Source organism: Bombina bombina, chromosome 7 (assembly GCF_027579735.1).
Source record: "Bombina bombina isolate aBomBom1 chromosome 7, aBomBom1.pri, whole genome shotgun sequence".
In the NCBI taxonomy this organism is placed as follows: domain Eukaryota; kingdom Metazoa; phylum Chordata; class Amphibia; order Anura; family Bombinatoridae; genus Bombina; species Bombina bombina.
In genome coordinates, this window is record NC_069505.1 from 259,496,523 (window position 1) to 259,522,771 (window position 26,249).

Genomic DNA, 26,249 nt, shown 5'->3' on the forward strand with positions numbered 1-26,249 from the left:
CTTCCAACTTCTTAAAGGGACATTCAACTGATGGGTGCCACCATCTTGTAACACGTATTGTTGTATCCTATTATAGAAGCAGCGCACTTTCTCATTACAGAATCCAGCTGGTAAAGCTCTGTATTTTATACTGGTGCCGCCACCTTGTAGCTGCGTATTGTTACATCATGTGATAGGAGCAGTGCACTTTATCTAATTACAGAACCCAGCTGGTAAAGCTCTGTATTTTATACTGGTGCCACCATCTTGTAGCTGTGTATTGTTACATCATGTGATAGGAGCAGTGCACTTTATCTCATTACAGAATCCAGCTGGTAAAGTTCTGCATTTTATACTGGTGCCACCATCTTGTAGCTGGGTATTGTTACATCATGTGATAGGAGCAGTGCACTTTATCTCATTACAGAACCCAGCTGGTAAAGCTCTGTATTTTATACTGGTGCCACCATCTTGTAGCTGTGTATTGTTGTATCCTGTGACAGGAGCAGTGCACTTTATCTAATTACAGAACCCAGCTGGTAAAGCTCTGTATTTTATACTGGTGCCGCCATCTTGTAGCGTATTGTAACATCATGTGATAGGAGCGGTGCACTTTATCTCATTACAGAATCCAGCTGGTAAATCTCTGCATTTTATATTGGTGCAGCCATCTTGTAGCTGTGTATTGTTACATTATGTGATAGGAACAGTGCACGATATGTTATTACAGAATCCAGCTGGTAAAGCTCTGCATTTTATACTGGTGCCGCCATCTTGTAGCTGTGTATTGTTGTATCCTGTGATAGGAGCAGTGCACTTTATCTAATTACAGAACCCTGGAATACACCTGTAGAAACAGAAAGCAGAGGTGCCTCATGGGACAATATCGTCTAGTAAAGTGGCAAAGTTAACACAGCAGCCCAGCAGCGGGGGTACTCACAAAGGTAGCGGCATAAACGTATGCCTCACTAAGCAGGACGGGACCTTTAATCGCCCGACAGACAGAACTCTGGAACCACCACGTGGATACCAAATGACCAATCAGCATTAGCCCACTGAGCGACGTCACGATGGGAGCTGTCTGAAGGATATCCAGTCACCGGCCTCAGCAGTATGACTGACAGGTCAATAGACCATACAACAAAGTCAGACGTAGAGCAGGTAGTCAGAACTCGGAAATTTATTGTAGTTTAAAATGTTAAAATGTATACAGCATACAGCAACGCGTTTCTCAACCTTCAGGTCGTTTCATCAGGCTGATACTGAACAATACAAGCCTGCTCTACTTATCATAGCTTTAAGCCTATCGCAAGCCAGACCTATACACACACCCCTCATTCCTACAAATGTTGCAATATGACGAGAATGTCTCGGGGGCCAATAAATGACTGCCAAAAAAGATGGGTGTGCAAATAGCATCAGCTGCGATGGGAAAAAGCTACTATATAAAAATGCGATCACTAAGACATTAGAGGGTTATGGCGGAACAAATGTGTCAGATATACACATACTGAGAAGTATGCATACTGATGGTCTTAATTTATGTGTAGATTTGGCTGCTTTTCATTAGCTGCTTCTCCCTTTGTCTGTGTCTGAATCACTGGTGATTACGTAGAGTTCCATTCTAAATACCTTCATCTATATGAATTTTACATAATTAATTAAAATGTGGTTATTGGTTGTATTGCCGATCAAAACACTTAGCTATAAATGTTATATCTCTATGAGTAGTGAGATACTATGGGTTTGTATATTTTTTATTTTTTTTATATACATCTCCACACAGTTTTAAATATTATGTTGGTTAATATATACATGTATAGGAATCTCTCTTTTATATAACATTTTATCTATTTTATGAGAATTTTTAAAATCATATTCATCAATTATTTGAGACTTTTATCCTTTTTATATATATATTTTATTTATTTCATATACATTGTATGAATTACTTATTGTATTTATATTTATTTTGTCCGGTGGCTGTATGCTTAATATTTTGTATGTGATTCAGCCTGTTTTATGTATTTCATATTCAGTTGTCTGTAGATTGTGGCAATCAGCTGCCTTTTATTTGATGGATATACATGCATATATTTATTAAATTTTTTTCGCTGTGATTCTATCATGTCACTGCTGCCACTAGTATGTTTGTATATATTTGGCACATTTGCTTCGCTGTGATTCTATTGTGTCTCACTGTTGTCATTTTTGTGTATGCATATATCTGACACATTTGTTCCACCATAACCCTCTAATGTCTTACTGATCGCATTTTTATATAGTAGCTTTTTCCCATCGCAGCTGATGCTATTTGCACACCCATCTTTTTTGGCAGTCATTTATTGACCCCCGAGACATTCTCATCATATCCGTAACATTTGTAGGAATGAGGGGTGTGTGTATAGGTCTGGCTTGCGATAGGGTTAAAGCTATGATAAGTAGAGCAGGCTTGTATTGTTCAGTATCAGCCTGATGAAACGACCTGAAGGTCGAGAAACGCGTTGCTACATGCTGTATACATTTTAAACTACAATAAATTTCCGAGTTCTGACTACCTGCTCTACGTCTGACTTTGTTGTATGGTCTATTGACCTGTCAGTCATACTGCTGAGGCCGGTGACTGGATATCCTTCAGACAGCTCCCATCGTGACGTCGCTCGTGGGCTAATGCTGATTGGCCATTTGGTATCCACGTGGTGGTTCCAGAGTTCTGTCTGTCGGGCGACTAAAGGTCCCGTCCTGCTTAGTGAGGCATACGTTTATGCCGCTACCTTTGTGAGTACCCCTGCTGCTGTGTTAACTTTGCCACTTTACTAGACGATATTGTCCCATGAGGCGCCTCTGCTTTCTGTCTCTACAGTTGTATTCCATTGTTCCTATCTTGAAGAGTGCTGCCTGACCGGAGGAGTGATCCGCTGCTATAGGACTTTCTGGTTTCCATAAGTTTGGTGTTTACCAATCTTTAGCGCACCTCTTATAGAGACCTCCTTGCTCTATTATTTTGTCTAATTACAGAACCCAGCTGGTAAAGCTCTGCATTTTATAATAGTGCCGCCATCTTGTAGTTGCGTATTGTTACATCATGTGATAAGAGCAGTGCACCTTATATCATTACAGAATCCAGCTGGTAAAGCTCTGCATTTTATACTGGTGTTGCCATCTTGTAGCTGTGTACTGTTGTATCCTGTGATAGGCTTCACTAACTAGAGACAGTTATAAATAGGTCACTAGAGTGTGCAGCCAATGGCTGTGTGGAATATAACTGTTCTGCACTTCCATTTCTAATAGGAACTGAAAAGCTCACAGTTTCAGAATGGAATTACAGGAAAAAGGGGGCAAATTAAATAATGAAAGTATATTGCAGAGGTTGTATATTACTGTCTCAAAATGTTTAATGTCCCTTTAAATTTCCAATTTGATGTTGGTGTCGTCATAACCTACAAGAGATTTTAACAGAAGAGGAGATAGCAGGTACTCGAAGAGAAGGTAATAAAAATCCAGGCTTTATATAAAAGGGCTCAGAGATCTCAAAGAATGGCACAAGACACAAGTAGACAAACGGGTAGCGTCTGACATGTTTTGCGCCCTCTACTGACGCTTGCTCATAGACATGTTCTATGTCTAACCATGATCTTTTAAATACCCCCACCATTTACATATTAAACACAAACTTAATGTGTCTTAAGGGGAATACAAATACAGGACACAAGTTATTAACCCCTTAGGACAAGGCCATTTTTCAATTGTCTTACCTGTAAGGACCAGGGCTATTTTTACACTTCTGCTGTGTTTGTGTTTAGCTGTAATTTTCCTCTTACTCATTTATACTTTAAAAAAAAAATACATATTCTGCTGTGTTGAATATCCCCCCCCCCCCCCAACAGCTCTCCTAACCCTCCCCCTCAACCTTATTGTCCACTATCTTGGGTACTGGCAGCTGCCAGTACCCAGTTTGCATACATTTTAAAAATGAAAAATGTATTTATTTTTCTGTAGTGTAGCTTCCCCCACCCCCGCCCAGGTCCCTTTAGATAAAAAATGTCCCCCCTCTCTCCTCCTTCCCTTTACACTGATCCATAGTGTAGGGCTCCCGCCCCCTCTGTCGTCATTTCCCCCCCCCCCCCCCCCAGCGATGGCCTCCCTGCAGCTGTTCCACCCACCAACACATATACACACACACATACACACACACACTCTCTTAAAATTATGGGGAGGTGAAAAGTGAGTTTAAAATCCTCCACTAAATACAAAATATAGAGAAAATAACTCATTGTGTAAACTATTTATTTAAATAGTTTACACAATGAGTTATTTTCTCTATATTTATATACACATATATATATATATATATATATATATACACACATACTTGAAAAGCAAGAATGTAAGTATAGATGCAGGCCCATTTTTGGTGAACAACCTGGGTTGTTTTTGCTGATCAGTGGATAAATTCACCCACCAATAAACAAGTGCTGTCCAGTGTTTGAACAAAAAAATTGACTGAGCTCCTTGGCTTAGATCCCTTCTTTTTCAAATAAAGATAGCAAGAGAACGAAGAAAAAATGATAATAGGAGTAAATTAGAAAGTTGCTTAAAATTGCTGCTCTATCTGAATCACAAAAGAAAAAAAATGAGTTCAGTGTCCCTTTTAAAGGATCATGGTTGGACATAGAACATGTCTGAGTGAGCGCCTGTAGAGGGCGCAAAACATGTCAGACGCTACCTGTTTGTCTACTTGTGTCTTGTTTTGTGCCATTCTTTGAGGTCTCTGAGCCTTTTTATTTGACAAGTTTGGAATAACGCTTGGATTTTTATTACCTTCTCTTCGAGTACCTGCTATCTCTTCATCTGTACAGTATTTCGGCTTGATTCTACCGCAGCTACGGTACTCTAAGCCAGCGCAGTTGTGCTTGGGTCACTTTCAAGCGGAACCTTTCTCCAGTGTGTGGGGACTATCATCTCTGAGACGCAGAGAACGTTATGCATGCAAATTTACAAAACGTGATTAAACTTGCAGCATTTTTGTACAGAGAATTAAAATGGTGATTACTATAATTCGTTCTCAATAGACAATTTGTACATACAGTGTTCACAATAATTCTACCAGCACACTGGGTTGAATCTCTATTTTTCTGTTTCAACCATTTATTAGCTACAATGTCTAACTCAGAGTATTTGTTATTGCTTTGCTTGTTGCAATACTTAGTTTATGGGTATAAACTAGTTTGCTGTCCGTTACTAAATACGCATCAGATACGTTTTCCGGAAAAAGGACAAAAATCGGTCATGTTTCCTAACTTCATTATGCACTACAATTGTGTTCTTGTATAATGTCACGGTCTTGTATAATGTCTTAGTCTTTCTCATATGGAAACAAATTCATCCTAGAAGTGTAAATGGAGCAGCATGACTATGTAAGAACATAAATACCTCAGAAAACTAGATGCCTCGTTTCCTTATATTAAAATATGAAAAGGACACATTTTTGGCTCGTTTAATACTCTACAATTTCCCTCTCCAGGGAACAAAGAAACGTCCACAGGCAGCATTGGAGCAGGAGGTAGAGAGCTTGGGCGCTCATTTAAATACATACACGTCAAGAGAGCAGACGGCTATCTATATAAAAGCTTTGTCTAAGGATTTGCCAAAGGGTAAGAATAGTGTGTTTATCCCTACAGACTGTAGAGCTTATATAATTATCTGTTGCAGAAATATGCATATGGCACATATATATAAATATTTTATTTATATATCATACACACCATGACCCATCCAGCATGCATCCAACCTTTTTTTTCTAACTGCAACCTTTTTTTATTTGTTTTTTCCTTTCACTGTTCGATTTTAAGATCATGATAACACTGTATTATGACAACTATTGCTAGAATATAGTAAAATAATGATCATACAATTCACTGCAGTGTTAATTGTATTAGTAAAACACTGACCTTTTTAGTCTGTGTGTGTATTTAATATGGTTTCTGTATCTTCTAGTTCATCATGTTGCCATATTTAACAGTACAAAGAATGTTCTCCAAAAAAAGGTAGTAAATATCAGAAAGGGGAACAGTAATATATTTTTGGAAAGTGATAATTTGCTATATCTCAATATGAGAGAGAGTCCCACGTTGTGCCTGTACCCCAGAGTCTAAACCGTTCAATTTAATGAAGAGAAGATGCAATCGCCTCATCTGCACAGTGGGGATAAGCAATAGTTAATCGAAAGCCTGTATGATGAAAAGATGAGTAAGCAAACAAATTATGGTTAATTTATATTATGCAGTACATCAGACAGGCCATTTTAACTACTAGAATCAGCAACAGGTCTATTTGAGTAGAGAAGAAATTCAGTGAAAGGGGACAGTAGAGGAAGGAGGAACGGGGGTAGTGAAGAAATGGAATGGGAGGAGACTCCCTCTTCTCCCAGTGTTCCATATTTCTTCCCAATAAAGCTAGTATCCCCAACAGTATCCTTCATCTCCTCTTCTTAACCAATCCCAGCCTCCTTGAAAGACTTTTATAGATTAAAAAAAAAATATATCATCTTGAAACATATGTTATATTAAGTCTAACTTAACTATTCTTCCTGGGGTGTAGTGAAAGACACGTGTTACAGCCATGTTTGGGGCAGATGGGGGCTACCTTTTGTATATTATATTTATAGTGCTGCAGCATCTGTTGGCTCTCTTCAGATAGGTGATGATGAATACTGCACAATGAATCGGGCTATGCTGAAGACTATCCTGAACAATAATTATATAGTGAAGATGCTTTTTGTCGACTGCTACATTTAAAGAGGAATTCTCTCTCTCGCTTCCCTGACCCGATCCCATCCTTGAAATCTCACGACCACATGCACGATCGTGGGATTTCAATTTGTTTACATCGGAACATTGTTCCGATGTAGACAAATTAACCTTGTCATCAAAGGGTTAAAGGGACAGTTAACACTTTGTAATTATAAGACATTCCTGTTATGTTGCTATAACATATCAGCCAAGTCTTAATGTTTTTAAAAGAAATTAACAGCATTTTTACTGCAATTATCCTTATTTGAGAGAACCAATCATGGCTTTAGCCTGCAGGCAACACTAGGCACATAAAGTTAATATACAATGCATTTATTTGCAGTTGTTATCAGTTGAAGCCAATTAGGGCCACATAGCTAGCAGAGTTATCCTTGAGAAGTCAGCAGGTACATTTCAAGTTCTGAGTTTAAGATATTTTCAGAGCTACAAAACATGAAAATGGGGCATAATGAATAATATATTGCATAAATGTTTTATATACAAATCTCAAGATGTTTTCCCGTTAAGGTAATTGACAGCATAATACACAGTGATTGCTTAGAGCACTACACACATTCTTTACAGCAAGTCCTAGTTCACTACAAAGGGACATAAGCAACGGTTTAAACAAACGTTGAATTTGAATGTAGATATTTTGCATTTCAGTGCTTAATTACATATATAGTTTATACTTGTGTTTTTATATAAAAAATCTATGTGATGCTGGAAATCATTGCACCATAATTAGTTTACAAATGATTAAAATTGAACTAATAAAAGATATAATGATGTGACCATTTTGCCTTGGTTTTCAGCCGTTGAGATCTTGGCTGATGTGGTTCAGAACAGCAGCTTAGAGGACTCTCAGATCGAGAAGCAGCGGGAAGTGATTCTCCGTGAGATGAAGGAGATTGATGGCAACTTGCAGGAAGTAGTGTTTGATTACCTCCATGCAACTGCTTATCAAGGAACTGCTCTCGGGCGTACGGTTATGGGTCCGTCAGAGAATGCAAAGTAAGCACATTCATTTTATTTTTTTGTTAGTGTTGGATAACAAGTTATTGATCACACTTCAGTCGGTAATATTTGGAAGTTATTTAGACGCGAGTGTTTTAGATCCCAGCATTTTTACTTCAAATTAATATTTTTTTCTATCCTCGTGTTTTTTTAATTTTATTTAAAGGGACAAAGTAAAAAATATTTTTTATGGCTCAGAGCAGGCTATTTAAACAACTTTCCAATTTACTTCCATGATCTAAATGTGCACAATCTTTTCTTTCATGTAATTAACAAGAGTCCATGAGCTAGTGACGTATGGGATATACATTCCTACCAGGAGGGGCAAAGTTTCCCAAACCTTAAAATGCCTATAAATACACCCCTCACCACACCCACAAATCAGTTTTACAAACTTTGCCTCCAAGGGAGGTGGTGAAGTAAGTTTGTGCTAGATTCTACGTTGATATGCGCTCCGCAGCAAGTTGGAGCCCGGTTTTCCTCTCAGCGTGCAGTGAATGTCAGAGGGATGTGAGGAGAGTATTGCCTATTGAATGCAGTGATCTCCTTCTACGGGGTCTATTTCATAAGGTTCTCTGTTATCGGTCGTAGAGATTCATCTCTTACCTCCCTTTTCAGATCGACGATATACTCTTATATTTACCATTTCCTCTACTGATTCTCGTTTCAGTACTGGTTTGGCTTTCTACAAACATGTAGATGAGTGTCCTGGGGTAAGTAAATCTTATTTTCTGTGACACTCTAAGCTATGGTTGGGCACTTTATTTATAAAGTTCTAAATATATGTATTCAAACATTTATTTGCCTTGACTCAGAATGTTCAACTTTACTTATTTCCAGACAGTCAGTTTCATATTTGGGATTATGCTTTAAATTATCATATTTTTTCTTACCTCAAAAATTTGACTTTTTTCCCTGTGGGCTGTTAGGCTCGCGGGGGCTGAAAATGCTTCATTTTATTGCGTCATTCTTGGCGCGGACTTTTTTGGCGCAAAAATTCTTTCCGTTTCCGGCGTCATACGTGTCGCCGGAAGTTGCGTCATTTTTGACGTTATTTTGCGCCGAAAATGTCGGCGTTCCGGATGTGGCGTCATTTTTGGCGCCAAAAGCATTTAGGCGCCAAATAATGTGGGCGTCTTATTTGGCGCCAAAAAATATGGGCGTCGCTTTTGTCTCCACATTATTTCAGTCTCATTTTTCATTTGCTTCTGGTTGCTAGAAGCTTGATGTTTGGCATTTTTTTCCCATTCCTGAAACTGTCTTATAAGGAATTTGATCTATTTTGCTTTATATGTTGTTTTTTCTCTTACATATTGCAAGATGTCTCACGTTGCATCTGAGCCAGAAGATACTACAGGAAAACCACTGCCTGCTGGATCTACCAAAGCTAAGTGTATCTGCTGTAAACTTTTGGTAGCTATTCCTCCAGCTGTTGTTTGTAATAATTGTCATGACAAACTTGTTAAAGCAGATAATATTTCCTTTAGTGATGTACCATTGCCTGTTGCAGTTCCCTCAACATCTAAGGTGCAGAATGTTCCTGATAACATAAGAGATTTTGTTTCTGAATCCATAAAGAAGGCTTTGTCTGTTATTTCTCCTTCTAGTAAACGTAAAAAGTCTTTTAAATCTTCTCTCTCTACAGATGAATTTTTAAATGAACACCATCATTCTGATTCTTTGGACTCTTCTGGTTCAGAGGATTCTGTCTCAGAGATTGATGCTGATAAATCTTCATATTTATTTAAGATGGAATTTATTCGCTCTTTACTTAAAGAAGTATTAATTGCTTTAGAAATAGAGGATTCTAGTCCTCTTGATACTAATTCTATACGTTTGGATAAGGTTTTTAAAGCTCCTGCGGTTATTCCAGAAGTCTTTCCTGTTCCTAATGCTATTTCTGCAGTAATTGCTAAGGAATGGGATAAATTGGGTAATTCATTTACTCCTTCTAAACGTTTTAAGCAATTATATCCTGTTCCGCCTGACAGGTTAGAATTTCTACCCTTGCTAAACGTACTACCATTCTACCCTTGCTAAACGTACTACCATTCCTACGTCAGATGGTACCTCGTTTAAGGATCCTTTAGATAGAAAAATTGAATCTTTTCTAAGAAAAGCTTATCTATGTTCAGGTAATCTTCTTAGACCTGCTATATCATTGGCTGATGTTGCTGCAGCTTCAACTTTTTGGTTGGAAACTCTAGCGCAACAAGTAACAAATCGTGATTCTCATGATATTATTATTCTTCTCCAGCATGCTAATAATTTCATCTGTGATGCCATTTTTGATATTATTAGAGTTGATGTTAGATTTATGTCTCTGGCTATCTTAGCCAGAAGAGCTTTATGGCTTAAGACTTGGAATGCTGATATGGCTTCTAAATCAACTCTACTTTCCATTTCTTTCCAGGGAAACAAATTATTTGGTTCTCAGTTGGATTCTATTATTTCAACTGTTACTGGTGGGAAAGGAACTTTTTTACCACAGGATAAAAAGTCTAAAGGTAAAAACAGGGCTAACAATCGTTTTCGTTCCTTTCGTTTCAACAAAGAACAAAAGCCTGATCCTTCGTCCTCAGGAGCAGTTTCAGTTTGGAAACCATCTCCAGTCTGGAATAAATCCAAGCCTGCTAGAAAGGCAAAGCCTGCTTCTAAGTTCACATGAAGGTACGGCCCTCATTCCAGTTCAGCTGGTAGGGGGCAGGTTACGTTTTTTCAAAGAAATTTGGATCAATTCTGTTCACAATCTTTGGATTCAGAACATTGTTTCAGAAGGGTACAGAATTGGTTTCAAGATGAGACCTCCTGCAAAGAGATTTTTTCTTTCCCATGTCCCAGTAAATCCAGTGAAAGCTCAAGCATTTCTGAATTGTGTTTCAGATCTAGAGTTGGCTGGAGTAATTATGCCAGTTCCAGTTCCGGAACAGGGGATGGGGTTTTATTCAAATCTCTTCATTGTACCAAAGAAGGAGAATTCCTTCAGACCAGTTCTGGATCTAAAATTATTGAATCGTTATGTAAGGATACCAACGTTCAAGATGGTAACTGTAAGGACTATATTGCCTTTTGTTCAGCAAGGGAATTATATGTCCACAATAGATTTACAGGATGCATATCTGCATATTCCGATTCATCCAGATCATTATCAGTTCCTGAGATTCTCTTTTCTAGACAAGCATTACCAATTTGTGGCTCTACCGTTTGGCCTTGCTACAGCTCCAAGAATTTTCACAAAGATTCTCGGTGCCCTTCTGTCTGTAATCAGAGAACAGGGTATTGTGGTATTTCCTTATTTGGACGATATCTTGGTACTTGCTCCGTCTTTACATTTAGCAGAGTCTCATACGAATCGACTTGTGTTGTTTCTTCAAGATCATGGTTGGAGGATCAATTTACCAAAAAGTTCTTTGATTCCTCAAACAAGGGTAACCTTTCTGGGTTTCCAGATAGATTCAGTGTCCATGACTTTGTCTTTAACAGACAAGAGACGTCTAAAATTGATTACAGCCTGTCGAAACCTTCAGTCTCAATCATTCCCTTCGGTAGCCTTATGCATGGAAATTCTAGGTCTTATGACTGCTGCATCGGACGCGATCCCCTTTGCTCGTTTTCACATGCGACCTCTTCAGCTCTGTATGCTGAACCAATGGTGCAGGGATTACACGAAGATATATCAATTAATATCTTTAAAACCGATTGTTCGGCACTCTCTAACGTGGTGGACAGATCACCATCGTTTAATTCAGGGGGCTTCTTTTGTTCTTCCGACCTGGACTGTAATTTCAACAGATGCAAGTCTCACAGGTTGGGGAGCTGTGTGGGGATCTCTGACGGCACAAGGAGTTTGGGAATCTCAGGAGGTGAGATTACCGATCAATATCTTGGAACTCCGTGCAGTTTTCAGAGCTCTTCAGTTTTGGCCTCTTCTGAAGAGAGAATCGTTCATTTGTTTTCAGACAGACAATGTCACAACTGTGGCATACATCAATCATCAAGGAGGGACTCACAGTCCTCTGGCTATGAAAGAAGTATCTCGAATTTTGGTTTGGGCGGAATCCAGCTCCTGTCTAATCTCTGCGGTTCATATCCCAGGTGTAGACAATTGGGAAGCGGATTATCTCAGTCGCCAAACGTTGCATCCGGGCGAATGGTCTCTTCACCCAGAGGTATTTCTTCAGATTGTTCAATTGTGGGGGCTCCCAGAGATAGATCTGATGGCCTCTCATCTAAACAAGAAACTTCCCAGGTATCTGTCCAGATCCCGGGATCCTCAGGCGGAGGCAGTGGATGCATTATCACTTCCTTGGAAGTATCATCCTGCCTATATCTTTCCGCCTCTAGTTCTTCTTCCAAAAGTAATCTCCAAGATTCTGAGGGAATGCTCGTTTGTTCTGCTAATAGCTCCGGCATGGCCTCACAGGTTTTGGTATGCGGATCTTGTCCGGATGGCATCTTGCCAGCCATGGACTCTTCCGTTAAGACCAGACCTTCTGTCACAAGGTCCTTTTTTCCATCCGGATCTGAAATCCTTAAATTTAAAGGTATGGAGATTGAACGCTTGATTCTTGGTCATAGAGGTTTCTCTGACTCCGTGATTAATACTATGTTACAGGCTCGTAAATCTGTATCTCGAGAGATATATTATAGAGTCTGGAAGACTTATATTTCTTGGTGTCTTTCTCATCATTTTTCTTGGCATTCTTTTAGAATACCGAGAATTTTACAGTTTCTTCAGGATGGTTTAGATAAGGGTTTGTCCGCAAGTTCTTTGAAAGGACAAATCTCCGCTCTTTCTGTTCTTTTTCACAGAAAGATTGCTATTCTTCCTGATATTCATTGTTTTGTACAAGCTTTGGTTCGTATAAAACCTGTCATTAAGTCAATTTCTCCTCCTTGGAGTTTGAATTTGGTTCTGGGAGCTCTTCAAGCTCCTCCGTTTGAACCTATGCATTCATTGGACATTAAATTACTTTCTTGGAAAGTTTTGTTCCTTTTGGCCATCTCTTCTGCTAGAAGAGTTTCTGAATTATCTGCTCTTTCGTGTGAGTCTCCTTTTCTGATTTTTCATCAGGATAAGGCGGTGTTGCGAACTTCTTTTGAATTTTTACCTAAAGTTGTGAATTCCAACAACATTAGTAGAGAAATTGTGGTTCCTTCATTATGTCCTAATCCTAAGAATTCTAAGGAGAAATCATTGCATTCTTTGGATGTTGTTAGAGCTTTGAAATATTATGTTGAAGCTACGAAATCTTTCCGTAAGACTTCTAGTCTATTTGTTATCTTTTTCCGGTTCTAGGAAAGGCCAGAAAGCTTCTGCCATTTCTTTGGCATCTTGGTTGAAATCTTTAATTCATCTTGCCTATGTTGAGTCGGGTAAAATTCCGCCTCAAAGAATTACAGCTCATTCTACTAGATCAGTATCTTCTTCCTGGGCGTTTAGGAATGAAGCTTCGGTTGACCAGATCTGCAAAGCAGCAACTTGGTCCTCTTTGCATACTTTTTCTAAATTCTACCATTTTGATGTATTTTCTTCTTCTGAAGCAGTTTTTGGTAGAAAAGTTCTTCAGGCAGCGGTTTCAGTTTGAATCTTCTGCTTATGTTTTTTGTTAAACTTTATTTTGGGTGTGGATTATTTTCAGCAGGAATTGGCTGTCTTTATTTTATCCCTCCCTCTCTAGTGACTCTTGTGTGGAAAGATCCACATCTTGGGTAGTCATTATCCCATACGTCACTAGCTCATGGACTCTTGTTAATTACATGAAAGAAAACATAATTTATGTAAGAACTTACCTGATAAATTCATTTCTTTCATATTAACAAGAGTCCATGAGGCCCACCCTTTTTTGTGGTGGTTATGATTTTTTTGTATAAAGCACAATTATTCCAATTCCTTATTTTATATGCTTCGCACTTTTTTCTTATCACCCCACTTCTTGGCTATTCGTTAAACTGATTTGTGGGTGTGGTGAGGGGTGTATTTATAGGCATTTTAAGGTTTGGGAAACTTTGCCCCTCCTGGTAGGAATGTATATCCCATACGTCACTAGCTCATGGACTCTTGTTAATATGAAAGAAATGAATTTATCAGGTAAGTTCTTACATAAATTATGTTTTTATTTGCACACTTTCTGTGGCACCAACTCCTACTGAGCATGTGCAAGAAGTTTAGATGTTTCAGCCACACCTATTGCTTACAGGTGCATTAAATCTCTGTAGACAAAAATTGGCAGTACAAAAGGTTGTCCTGGAGAGCTCATGACATTTAATGTGGTGCTTTTATAGGACCAGCCCAATTTCACTAATTTTTCATAAATTATTCTTCCGGCTGTTCTGGTTTGCACCTCATTTCTCTGCTTTGTCCTTTCCTACCTGTCCTTTTTTTAACATGGCGGCACACATAACTAGAGGGAGACGTGGAATAACCTCAATACTAAGCTTATAAAATGTATTTGGTGTTAATGCCACTTTAATTGTTTAAAGTGATTGTCTTTGCCTTGTTTGTTTGATCTATCGTTTATAGGAAGCTGACTCGAGCAGATCTGGTTGAGTATGTGAGCAGTCACTATAAACCCCCTCGGATGGTTCTTGCTGCAGCAGGAGGTAATGTGTGCTGTGTGTGTCTTACATGAATGGGTTTAGCAATCCAGCAGATTTTTGTCAGTCTTTTGTCTGTGCTTAGAATATGAAATATCATACAGTTGTGTCCTATCAAACACTCTTGCTAGGAAGCTTTATAGGCAGTCTGCATCATCAATAAATAATGAGTAAAAATAACCTGAAGGAAAAATATTTTTATGTGTATTGCCTTTTAAAGGGACAAGTTAAAGGAATTGGGAGTAGCTTTCCTATTTGAGGCAAATTGCAGTGTACAGTTTAGACTTAAACCTTTTTTAGTTATTTTACAGTGTCTGTAATTTTTCCCCCCAATTGTTAGACATAAGTGAACATTTTTATCATATTTTAAAATCTGCTTTGTTTTTTGTTTTGTTTTTTAATTAAAAAAATAATTAAAAAAATGTTGTGGGTGTCTTGTATTAAATTAATTTCCTTTTTCCATAAATAACGCAACCCACGGCAAGAGCATCCTAGAAACACTTGTAGATGTCAGATATGTAGATTAATAAAGGTAAAACCATTTGATAACGTATGCCCTTTAAATAACTAGCGGCAAGACTGCTTTATATAAACATGGTTACTTGTATATGCATGTTTGGTGTATTGACGTATGCTGAATATTGCAATTAAATAACACATTTATGTACTTGGCAGGAATAAACCATAAGGAGCTGTGCGATCTTGCTCGGCGCCATTTTACTGGAGCGTCCAGTGAATTTGAGAGCGATACTGTGCCCCTTCTGCCTCCTTGTCGGTTTACTGGGAGTGAGGTGAGAATATGATTATTCAGACTCTTTCTTAGTCTCTGCATCTTGCAATAACACCAAAGCCCAGTTTACCCTGCATGGTATTACTGCTTTGTAATGCATTCTGTGATCATCCTTTGTATCTCGCTTCTAGATCCGTGCCCGTAACGACGACTTGCCACTTGCCCACCTTTCCATAGCTGTGGAAGGTCCTGGTTGGAATAACTCTGATAATATACCTCTACTATTGGCTAACTCAATCATTGGCAATTATGATGTGACCTATGGAGGAGGAAAGGTAAGGAGTAACCAATTGGGAATTATGGAGTCCTCCATATCAGTATTTCTTAACCGTGGCTCTCAAGTGCCCCCAACAGGCCAGGTTTTCATTATAGCTGAACCAGAGCACAGGTGAAGTAATCAGCTGATCAGTAACCGTGGTTACTAACCTGCTCTCACCCATCAGCTGATTATTTAATCTGTGCACTGGTTCAGCTATAATGAAAACCTGGCCTGTTGGGGGTATTTGAGGCCCACGGTTAAGAAACAATGCTTTATATTACTTGCCACAACCTGCATTTTATTTGTTATTGACTAAGTGGATATGGTTAGAAATGCCAAGTTCTCTGTGCCACTCTGAATAATTGTCATATTGCCTTTTTAGATAATAATTTTTTTTTTTTTTTTTGTATATTTGGTTTTAGAACCTTTCCAGTAAACTTGCAAGAACTGCTGCGGAGCATAAGCTGTGCCAGAGTTTTCAGACTTTCAACACTCGTTACTCTGACACTGGGCTCTTTGGAATCCACTTTGTTACTGATAAACATAACATTGAAGACATGCTGCATGTGGCCCAAGGCGAGTGGTGAGTTCTCCGTACAGCTATAGAACATAAGCACCAGATATCTGGGACAGCTTTTAAGAAATGGAGAGAGTTAAAGTACAATTACAATACACTGATATTTAATGAAGCAAGTAGCCATTAAAACCCTATTTCATTAGTATTGTTTGTAAATGTATTCTCAGCTACGTGATAATGTTTATATCATCAGACTGCAACCTTTGCTGATGGTTTTTGTTTGTGACTTATGGTCAAAAGAATGAACAGAACAAGTGACTCATGTCTGGTGCTATAAATAAAACCTATTTTTGTAGATCATTGGTGATAAAACAATGGTACAAAAAACTGATTTATGCAGGTACAATATAGATCAGAGAGATTTCTCCCCATATCATCTGCTGCCTTTCTTAGTCTCTCCCAAGATTTCTAGCACAGAAATTCTCCTCCTTGGTTGTGCAGGTCTATATTGGGGAGACGGCACCAACTTCTAGCAAACTTCACATGGAACACTTAACAGACGGCAAAAAACAGCTTCCAACACAGCTCTAGATTAAACCAGTGCCGGAAAGCCAAAATTATTTATTTCTTAAACAGGATGCAAAGAGGCTCACGTTTAAAACATTGCTATAAAATTGCTCAGTGAGCGTCAGCGGCTATGCTCACCTTTCTCACAAGCAGATATGTATTTTAAACAAAAGGGCTACGTTTTAAATGGGATCACCACTTGCTAGACCTATGCTGCTAATGAGGAGAACTTCTGTGATAAAACAAGGAACTGCAATTGAAGAGTGCACTTGGGAATACCTGAATTGTCATTTTTAGTCCTGTTAAAGGGACAACAAATACTAATAATAAAATAATGTAAAGCATTAAGGCATGTATTATTGTATTATAGCAATGTACTTCTGGTCCTGAACTGAACAATGACGCTGAACCACTCATGGGCGGTAATCACCGGCCATGTTTATCTCTGTACCAGTAGCGCATTGCCGCTCCTGACTGATTGTGATTTACACCTTTGCAGAGATCAAATAACATTTCCTGCTATTTAGTCTTTATCACAACAATAATGCTGTAAGCTTGTGAATGTATTGTGTTTATATGACTGATCCATGATTGCAGTGCACTGTGCATATTGTTTCCTTTTATAACATTAGAAATGGTTTCCTTTGGTTTGTTTTGTTTCATAGGATGCGTCTGTGTACCAGTGTGACAGACAGCGAAATAGTACGCGCCAAAAATGTCCTGAAATCTGCACTTGTGGGCCAGCTTGATGGTACGTTTAAGGACAGGGAATATCTGCGTTCTTATCAGCCATAGCTGGCAGGAGAAAGAAACTCCTTTCGCCATTTTCTTTGACCATAATTGATTTTAATGTTTATTAAAGGAACTACTCCTGTGTGTGAAGACATTGGGCGTCAGGTCTTGAACTATGGTCAGCGCATTTCCTTGGAAGAATGGAATTCCAGAATTGATGTAAGTGTGAAGTAGATTGGGTTGAACTTTTTTTTCTTTTCTTCCCAGGTGAAAATAAATACAATAGAATCCCAATATTTAACGTTTCTGCATTACCAGTGTTTTAATGAGTTGCTGTTTGTGTACAGCCCTTAACAAAGATGCAGTAGGCTGTAAGTTCAGAGGCATCATGTGGTGTAATGTTTCTCATGCGGACACAACCTGTAGACCGGGGAGAAGCACTGTAAATAGCATTAATAGAACGGTCTACAATAGAATTTGTATTGTTTTAAAAGATAGCTAATCCCTTTATTACCTATTCCCTAGTTTTGCACAACTAACAGTTATATTAATATACTTTCTCTTGCAAGGTGTATCCAGTCCACGGCTTCATCCTTGTAGGATATTCTCATTCCCTACAGGAAGTGGCAAAGAGAGCACACAGCAGAGCTGTCCATATAGCTCCCCCTCTAGCTCCGCCCCCCAGTCATTCTCTTTGCCGGCTCTGACAGCAGGGCCACTCTGCGGGAGGGTAAAGTGAATGTGGTGTTAGATTTGTAGTTTCATATCTTCAATCAAGAGTTTCTTTTTAAATAGTACCGGTTTGTACTATTTACTCTATAGCAGAAATGTGATGAAGAATTCTGCTGAGAGGAAAATGATTTTAGCATGTTGTAACTAAAATCCATTGCTGTTCCCACACAGGACTGAGGAGTACCAGAAAACTTCAGTTGGGTGGAACAGTTTGCAGGCTTAACTGCAATAAGGTATGTTCAGTCATCTTTTTCTAGACAAGACTCAGTTAATGCTAGAAGACTGACAAGAATCCCCATGTGGGGAAGGTAAGCCATGTTCTGAGACTCAGTATAGAAGGAAGGCTTACTTAACAGGGCTCAATAGGCTGGTGGACACTGTTACAGGGCAATCGATTATTTAATGGGAAAAAATACTCATTATAGACGTTTTTTATGCACTTTGGTGTGTTATTATGGGGTTATCTTCCACATGGCATATGTTTAGACACCTATTTGGGATTTTGAAGGCCCCACAACTCCGGAGTGAAGGGGGAGGGGGCCTAAAATTCGCGCCTCAGTTGCGCAGTTAATATTGGCAGACAGTTCATGCAGCTTCATGTGGTGGGTCCAGAGAATGCTTGAGGACTTCAGAGAAGCTTGTTTTCCACAAAACTAGTCCCCAGGGGCAGGTAGGGCCACAGCAGTAAGCTGTGGCAAGGTGCTGTAGTTTATTAACTGGTTGTCAGCTTTAGGTTGCTCCGGTTTGGGCATTAAGGGGTTAATTGGGCTGAAAATTGTTGTGCAATCATTTCAAAGCCTTAGGCTCATGCGGTAAAAATTTCAGAGAGATTGGACAATTTTTCACGGTTTGGTAAAATTGTGTGCGCTTTTTATTTCTTAAAGGCACAGTAACGTTTTTTTTCAAATTGTAAATTTTATTGAATAAAGTGTTTCCAAGCCTGCTTGTGAATAATACTAGTCTGTTAAACATGTCTGACACTAAAGAGAGGCCTTGCTCTATGTGTTTAGAAGCCATGGTGGAACCCCCTCTAAAATTGTGTTCCAAGTGCACTAATGTGTCTATACACTTTAAAGATCATATTGTGTCACTTAATAATGTAGCCCTAGATGATTCTTTGACGGAAGGTAACAAGGATAGTCCGCCTTCCTCTCCCCATGTGTCGCCACCAGTTACGCCCGCACAAGCGATGGCTAGTACCTCTAGTGCATTGGCCCCTATTACATTACAACAATTAGCGACAGTCGTGGATAATTCCCTTGCGACATTTTTATCCAAACTGCCAGTTTTTCCTACAAAGCGTGATAGCTCTGTTTTAAGAACAGATTATGAGCAGTCAGAAGCTTTGGGAGGTTTATCTGATGTACCCTCACCTCTGAAGTGGCGGTGAGGGATTTGATGTCTGAAGGAGAAATTTCTGACTCAGGAAAGGTTTCTCAGAGGGCAGAATCAGATTCATTAGCGTTTAAATTTAAACTGGAACACCTCCGCGTATTGCTTAGGGAGGTATTAGCCGCTCTGGATGATTGTGATCCTATGGTGGTCCCAGAGAAATTGTGTAAAATGGACAAGTACCTAGAGGTCCCTGTATACACTGATGCGTTTCCGATCCCTAAAAGGGTTGTGGATATTGTTACTAGGGAGTGGGATAGACCAGGTGTCCCTCTTGTTCCCCCCCCCCCCCCCCTATTTTTAAGAAAATGTTCCCCATAAATGACCCCAGGCGGGACTCGTGGCAGACGGTCCCTAAGGTTGAGGGGGCGGTTTCTACGCTTGCTAAGCGCACAACCATACCAATTGAAGACAGTTGTGCTTTTAAAGATCTGATGGATAAAAAATTAGAAGGTTTACTTAAGAAAATTTTTGTTCAACAAGGTTTCCTTCTCCAACCTATTGCCTGCATTATTCCTGTAACTACTGCAGCGGCTTTCTGGTTTGAGGCGCTGGAGGAGTCGCTCCAGACGGAGACCTCATACAACGAAATTATGGATAGAATTAAGGCTTTAAAGCTGGCTAATTCTTTTATCAATGATGCCGCCTTGCAATTAGCTAAGTTAGCGGCAAAAAATTCAGGTTTCGCCATTATGGCGCGCAGAGCGCTTTGGCTCAAGTCATGGTCGGCCGATGTGTCGTCAAAATCTAAATTGTTACATATCCCTTTCAAGGGGAAGACCCTTTTCGGGCCAGAATTGAAAGATTATTTCAGAAATCACCGGGGGAAAGGGCCATGCTCTTCCTCAGGACAAGCCCTTTAAGGTTAGAAACAAAGCTAATTTTCGTTCCTTTCCTAACTTCAGGAGCGGTCCGCCTTCAGCCTCTACAGCTGCAAAGCAAGAAGGTAACGCTTCACAGCCCAAGGCAACCTGGAAGCCTTACCAGGGCTGGAACAAGGGTAAACAGGCCAAAAAGCCTGCAGCTGCTACCAAGACAGCATGAAGGTGTAGCCCCCGATCTGGGACCGGATCTGGTAGGGGGCAGACTCTCTCTCTCTCTCTTCGCTCAGGCTTGGGCAAGAGATGTTCACGATCCCTGGGCAGTAGAGATTGTTACCCAGGGATATCTTCTAGGATTCAAGGACTCCCCTCCAAAGGGAAGGTTTCACATTTCTCATCTGTCTTCAGACCAGACAAAAAAAGAGGCGTTCTTACGCTGTGTAGAAGATCTACTCCTGATGGGAGTGATATGTTCAGTTCCAATTGCAGAACAAGGAACGGGCTTTTACTCAAACCTGTTTGTGGTTGCCAAAAAAGAGGGAACTTTCAGACCAATCCTGGATCTAAAAATTCTAAACAAATTCCTCAGTCCCATCATTCAAGATGGAGACCATTCGAACAATCTTACCAATGATCCAGGAAGGTCAATATGACTACCGTGAATTTAAAGGATGTGTACCTACATATCCCTATCCACAAAGATCACCAGTTTCTCAGGTTCGCTTTTCTGGACAAGCATTTCCAGTTCGTGGCTCTTCCCTTCGGTTTGGCCACTGCTCCCAGAATTTTCACAAAGGTGCTAGGTTCCCTTCTGGCGGTGCTAAGACCGCGGGGCATAGCAGTAGCGCCTTATCTAGACGACATCCTAATTCAGGCGTCGTCTTTTCCCAGAGCCAAGGCTCACACGGAAATTGTACTGGCCTTTCTAAGGTCTCACGGGTGGAAGGTGAACATCGAAAAGAGTTCTCCCAGTTCACAAGGGTTTCCTTCCTGGGAACACTAATAAATTTGGTAGAAATTAAAATATTTCTGACGGAGGTCAGAAAGTTAAAGCTTTTGGCTACTTGCCGAGTACTTCATTCCACTCCTCAGCCATCTATAGCTCAGTGCATGGAGGCAATCGGATTAATGGTAGCGGCAATGGACATAGTCCCTTTTGCTCGAATACATCTCAGACCACTACAACTGTGCATGCTCAAACAGTGGAATGGGGATTACGCAGACTTGTCTCCTCAGATACAATTGGACCAGAGACTCTCTTCTCTGGTGGTTGTCTCAGGATCATCTGTCTCAGGGAACATGTTTCCGCAGACCAGAATGGATCATCGTAACGACCGATGCCAGTCTGTTAGGCTGGGGTGCAGTCTGGGACTCACTGAAAGCTCAGGGCCTATGGTCCCGGGAAGAATCTCTTCTTCCGATAAACATTTTGGAACTGAGAGCGATATTCAATGCGCTTCAGGCATGGCCTCAACTAGCTGCGGACAAATTCATCAGATTTCAGTCGGACAACATCACGACTGTAGCTTACATCAATCATCAGGGGGGAACGAAGAGTTCCTTAGCGATGAAGGAAGTCTCCAAAATAATCAAGGGGGCGGAGGATCACTCCTGCCATCTCTCAGCAATTCACATCCCAGGAGTGGACAACTGGGAAGCGGATTTTCTAAGTCGTCAGACTTTTCACCCGGGGGGAGTGGGAACTCCACCCGGAGGTTTTTGCTCCGCTGACTCGGCTATGGGGCACTCCAGAATTGGATCTGATGGCGTCCCGTCAGAACACCAAACTTCCTCTCTACGGATCCAGGTCCAGGGACCCCAAGGCGGTATTGATAAATGCTCTAGCAGCGCCTTGGTCCTTCAATCTGGCTTATGTCTTTCCACAGTTTCCTCTTCTCCCTCGTCTGGTCGCCAGAATCAAGCAGGAGAAGGCTTCGGTGATTCTGATAGCGCCTGCGTGGCCACGCAGGACTTGGTATGCAGACCTAGTGGAAATGTCATCTGTTCCACCATGGACACTGCCATTGAGGCAGGATCTTCTAATACAGGGTCCATTCAAGCATCCAAATCTAGTTTCTCTGCGTCTGACTGCTTGGAGATTGAATGCTTGATTCTATCTAAGCGTGGTTTCTCTGAGTCAGTTATAGATACTCTTATTCAGGCTAGAAAGCCTGTCACTAGGAAAATCTACCATAAGATATGGCGAAAATATCTTTTTTGGTGTGAATCCAAGGGTTACTCATGGAGTAAGATTAGGATTCCCAGAATATTGTCTTTTCTCCAAGAAGGATTGGAGAAAGGACTGTCAGCTAGTTCCTTAAAGGGACAGATATCTGCTCTGTCTATTCTCTTACACAAGCGTCTGGCAGAGGTACCAGACGTTCAAGCGTTTGCTCAGGCTCTAGTAAGAATCAAGCCTGTTTATAAACCTGTGGCTCCGCCATGGAGTCTTAATCTAGTTCTTTCAGTTCTTCAAGGGGTTCCGTTTGAACCTTTACATTCCATAGATATTAAGTTATTATCTTGGAAAGTTTTGTTTTTGGTAGCTATATCTTCTGCTCGAAGAGTTTCAGCATTGTCTGCTTTACAGTGTGATTCACCTTACCTGGTGTTTCACGCAGATAAGGTTGTTTTGCATACCAAACCTGGTTTTCTTCCTAAGGTTGTTTCTAACAAGAATTTTAACCAGGAAATAATAGTTCCTTCTCTGTGTCCTAACCCATCTTCAAAGAAGGGAATGCCTGCTACACAATCTTGATGTGGTTCGTGCTTTAAAATTCTATTTACAAGCAACTAAAGACTTCAGACAAACATCATCCTTGTTTGTCATTTATTCTGGTAAGAGGAGAGGTCAGAAAGCGACTGCTACATCTCTTTCCTTCTGGCTGAAAAGCATCATCAGGTTGGCTTACGAGACTGCTGGCCAGCAGCCTCCTGAACGAATTACTGCTCATTCTACCAGAGCTGTGGCTTCCACATGGGCTTTCAAGAATGAGGCTTCTGTTGAACAGATTTGTAAGGCAGCGACTTGGTCTTCACTGCATACTTTTGCCAAATTTTTCAAATTCGATACTTTTGCTTCTTCGGAGGCTATTTTTGGGAGAGAGGTTTTGCAAGCAGTGGTGCCTTCCATTTAAGGTACCTGTCTTGTTCCCTCCCTTCATCCGTGTCCTAAAGCTTTGGTATTGGTATCCCACAAGTAAAGGATGAAGCCGTGGACTGGATACACCTTGCAAGAGAAAACAGAATTTATGCTTACCTGATAAATTACTTTCTATTGCGGTGTATCCAGTCCACGGCCCGCCCTGACAATTAAGTCAGGTAAATAATTTTTTTTGTTTAAACTACAGTCACCACTGCACCCTGTGGTTTCTCCTTTTTCTCCTAACCTTCGGTCGAATGACTGGGGGGCGGAGCTAGAGGGGGAGCTATATGGACAGCTCTGCTGTGTGCTCTCTTTGCCACTTCCTGTAGGGAATGAGAATATCCCACAAGTAAAGGATGAAGCCGTGGACTGGATACACCGCAAGAGAAAGTAATTTATCAGGTAAGCATAAATTCTGTTTTTTACCTCTGTGATTACCCTGTATCTAACCCTCTGCAGACTGCCCCTTATCTCAGTTATATTAATATACTGTTTACCTCTGTGATTACCCTGTATCTAACCCTCTGCAGACTGCCCCTTATCTCAGTTATATTAATATACTGTTTACCTCTGTGATTGCCCTGTATCTAACCCTCTGCAGACTGCCCCTTATCTCAGTTATATTAATATACTGTTTACCTCTGTGATTACCTTGTATCTAACCCTCTGCAGACTGCCCCTTATCTCGGTTATATTAATATACTTTGTACCTCTGTGATTACCTTGTATCTAAGCCTCTGCAGACTGCTCCCTTATCTCAGTTATATTAATATACTTTTTACCTCTGTGATTACCTTGTATCTAAGCATCTTCTGACAGCCCCCCTGATCACATGACTGTGACTATTTAAAATCTATTGAGTTGCATTTAGTACTGTGTTGTCCTAAATCTTTAACTCCCCGGACGTGAACACATTGTTATCTATATGGCCCACGTGAAAAGCTAATAAAAAAGCAAGTGAGTCTGTAGAGGCTTAGAAACAGGCAGACATTTAGAGGTTTAAATGTTATAAAGTATTTTAATATAACAATGTTGGTTCTGCAAAGCTTGCGAATGGGTATTAAAGGCGTTATCTATCCTATTTAAACAATATACATTTTTGTGTAGACTGTCCCTTTTAATGTAAGATTTGTATTTATAACTGACACATGAACTGACTTAAAGGGACATGAAACCCAAAAGTTTTCTTTAATGATTCAGCTGAAGCATGTCATTTTAAACAACTTTCCAATTTACTTCTACAGTATTATCAAATGTGCTTCATTCTTTTTCTATCCTTTGATGAAGGAACAGCAATGCGCTACTGGGAACTAGCTGAACACATCTGGTGAAGCAATGTGAAAGGCATTTATGTGCAGCTATCAATTGGCAGCTAGCTCCCAGTTATGCATTGCTACCCCCTACGCCTACCTAGGTATGCTGTTTTACTAAGGATACCAAACAAATCAAGCACATTAGGAAATAGAAATACCTTGAAAATGTTTTTAAAATTACATTTTCAGTCAAAATCATGAAGAAATTAGGTTTATGTACCTGTAAGTACAATCCTCTATTTATTTTTTAAATTCTAAACCTCCAATTTGTAAAATAAGTTAAAATATCTCAGTAATAGCTTGACCGTTTTAATTTATTTAACACTTTATGCATAATACCACCATTCTAATTGCACTATAAGGTTATAGTCCAAAAAGTAAAGGAAACTATTAGGTACTTGGACATAAATAAACGTCACCTAGTATAGAAAGAGTACAGTAACTATAACAGTATACAATGTTTAGCAGCATTTAAAGACCTATAAACGAGTATGTAAAATGAATGTAGGTCACCTACATATTATATATTGTAGCTTGATGGTGGCATTGGCAGCTAGGATGGGTAGGTATCTATAGCAAGCAGCTGACACATGGTAACCGCTGACTAGTAGACGTTGCGCATAAATACTGCATTGTAACAAGAACGTAACTCTCTTCTCATGACAGGCTGTGAGCGCCAAAAACGTGCGTGACGTCTGCTCCAAATACCTGTATGATAGATGCCCAGCGGTTGCAGGAGTCGGTAAGTTTTCATGACCTCACATATGTAAAACTCTTCCTACTGCTGTTCAGTAAAAGTGATGTTCTGATTGGCTGCTTTCCTATTTAGGTCCTATTGAGCAGATCCCTGACTACAATCGTATCCGCAGCGCCATGTATTGGTTACGTTTCTAAACCTTGACTCACAGCAGTGACTTTTCTGGCAAACTAAAGGAACTTGTATGGGAGATTAGACAAAGGATCACGTTTATTTTTTTTTGTCTTGACTTTGAGTACATGGACAGCAATTTTAGAAACCTCTGCTGCTATTTGAACTATAAACTCCCAGTTTGCAGCAGCTATGACATACGTCCAAATGCGTTTATCTTTGTTTTTTCTGTACTGTGCAAAGCCTGTAACATCAATGAAAGTTTAATAAATGTAATTTAAAACAAATGTACTTTTTATTTGTGTCCCCTGAATGCTAAAACATGACAACATAGAAATACAAATTGAATAAAGGTTTTTCACATGAACTATTTTATAAAAGATGTGTTCAGCTAGCTCCCAGTAATGCATTTATGTTCTGGAGCTGGCTGTAACTATGTGTTTTGCAGGAGTTAAACATATTTATATGCAAGCAATAGTAATAATATTCAACACATTTTACAGCACTTTTTTTTGCCATTTAATATCCCTTTAACTTGTGGAAAGAAGACTGATATATGCACATTATTTACGTAATTTATCATTAAAACCTCTGACATATGTACCTGTCCCACGTTTGCTGGAGAGGCTGGAACGCACTTTTCTCTTAAGTGTATTCAGTCCATGGGTCATCCATTACTTATGGGATATATTCCCTTCCCAACAGGAAGTTGCAAGAGGATCACCCAAG

General features: G+C 39.8%; 1 protein-coding gene across 1 annotated transcript in view; it reads left to right on the forward strand.

The window, feature by feature from the left end:
- LOC128666246 (cytochrome b-c1 complex subunit 1, mitochondrial) overlaps positions 1-25,807 on the forward strand; it is a 41,859-nt gene extending 16,052 nt beyond the window's left edge. The window contains exons 4-13 of the mRNA XM_053720722.1: positions 5,504-5,633; positions 7,586-7,784; positions 14,311-14,390; positions 15,060-15,175; positions 15,306-15,449; positions 15,856-16,016; positions 17,183-17,268; positions 17,380-17,468; positions 25,319-25,394; positions 25,482-25,807. Coding sequence (XP_053576697.1) covers positions 5,504-5,633; positions 7,586-7,784; positions 14,311-14,390; positions 15,060-15,175; positions 15,306-15,449; positions 15,856-16,016; positions 17,183-17,268; positions 17,380-17,468; positions 25,319-25,394; positions 25,482-25,546 — 1,146 coding nt within the window. The 3' untranslated portion in view covers positions 25,547-25,807. The remainder of the gene's footprint in view (positions 1-5,503; positions 5,634-7,585; positions 7,785-14,310; positions 14,391-15,059; positions 15,176-15,305; positions 15,450-15,855; positions 16,017-17,182; positions 17,269-17,379; positions 17,469-25,318; positions 25,395-25,481) is intronic.
- The last annotated feature ends 442 nt before the right edge of the window (positions 25,808-26,249 follow it).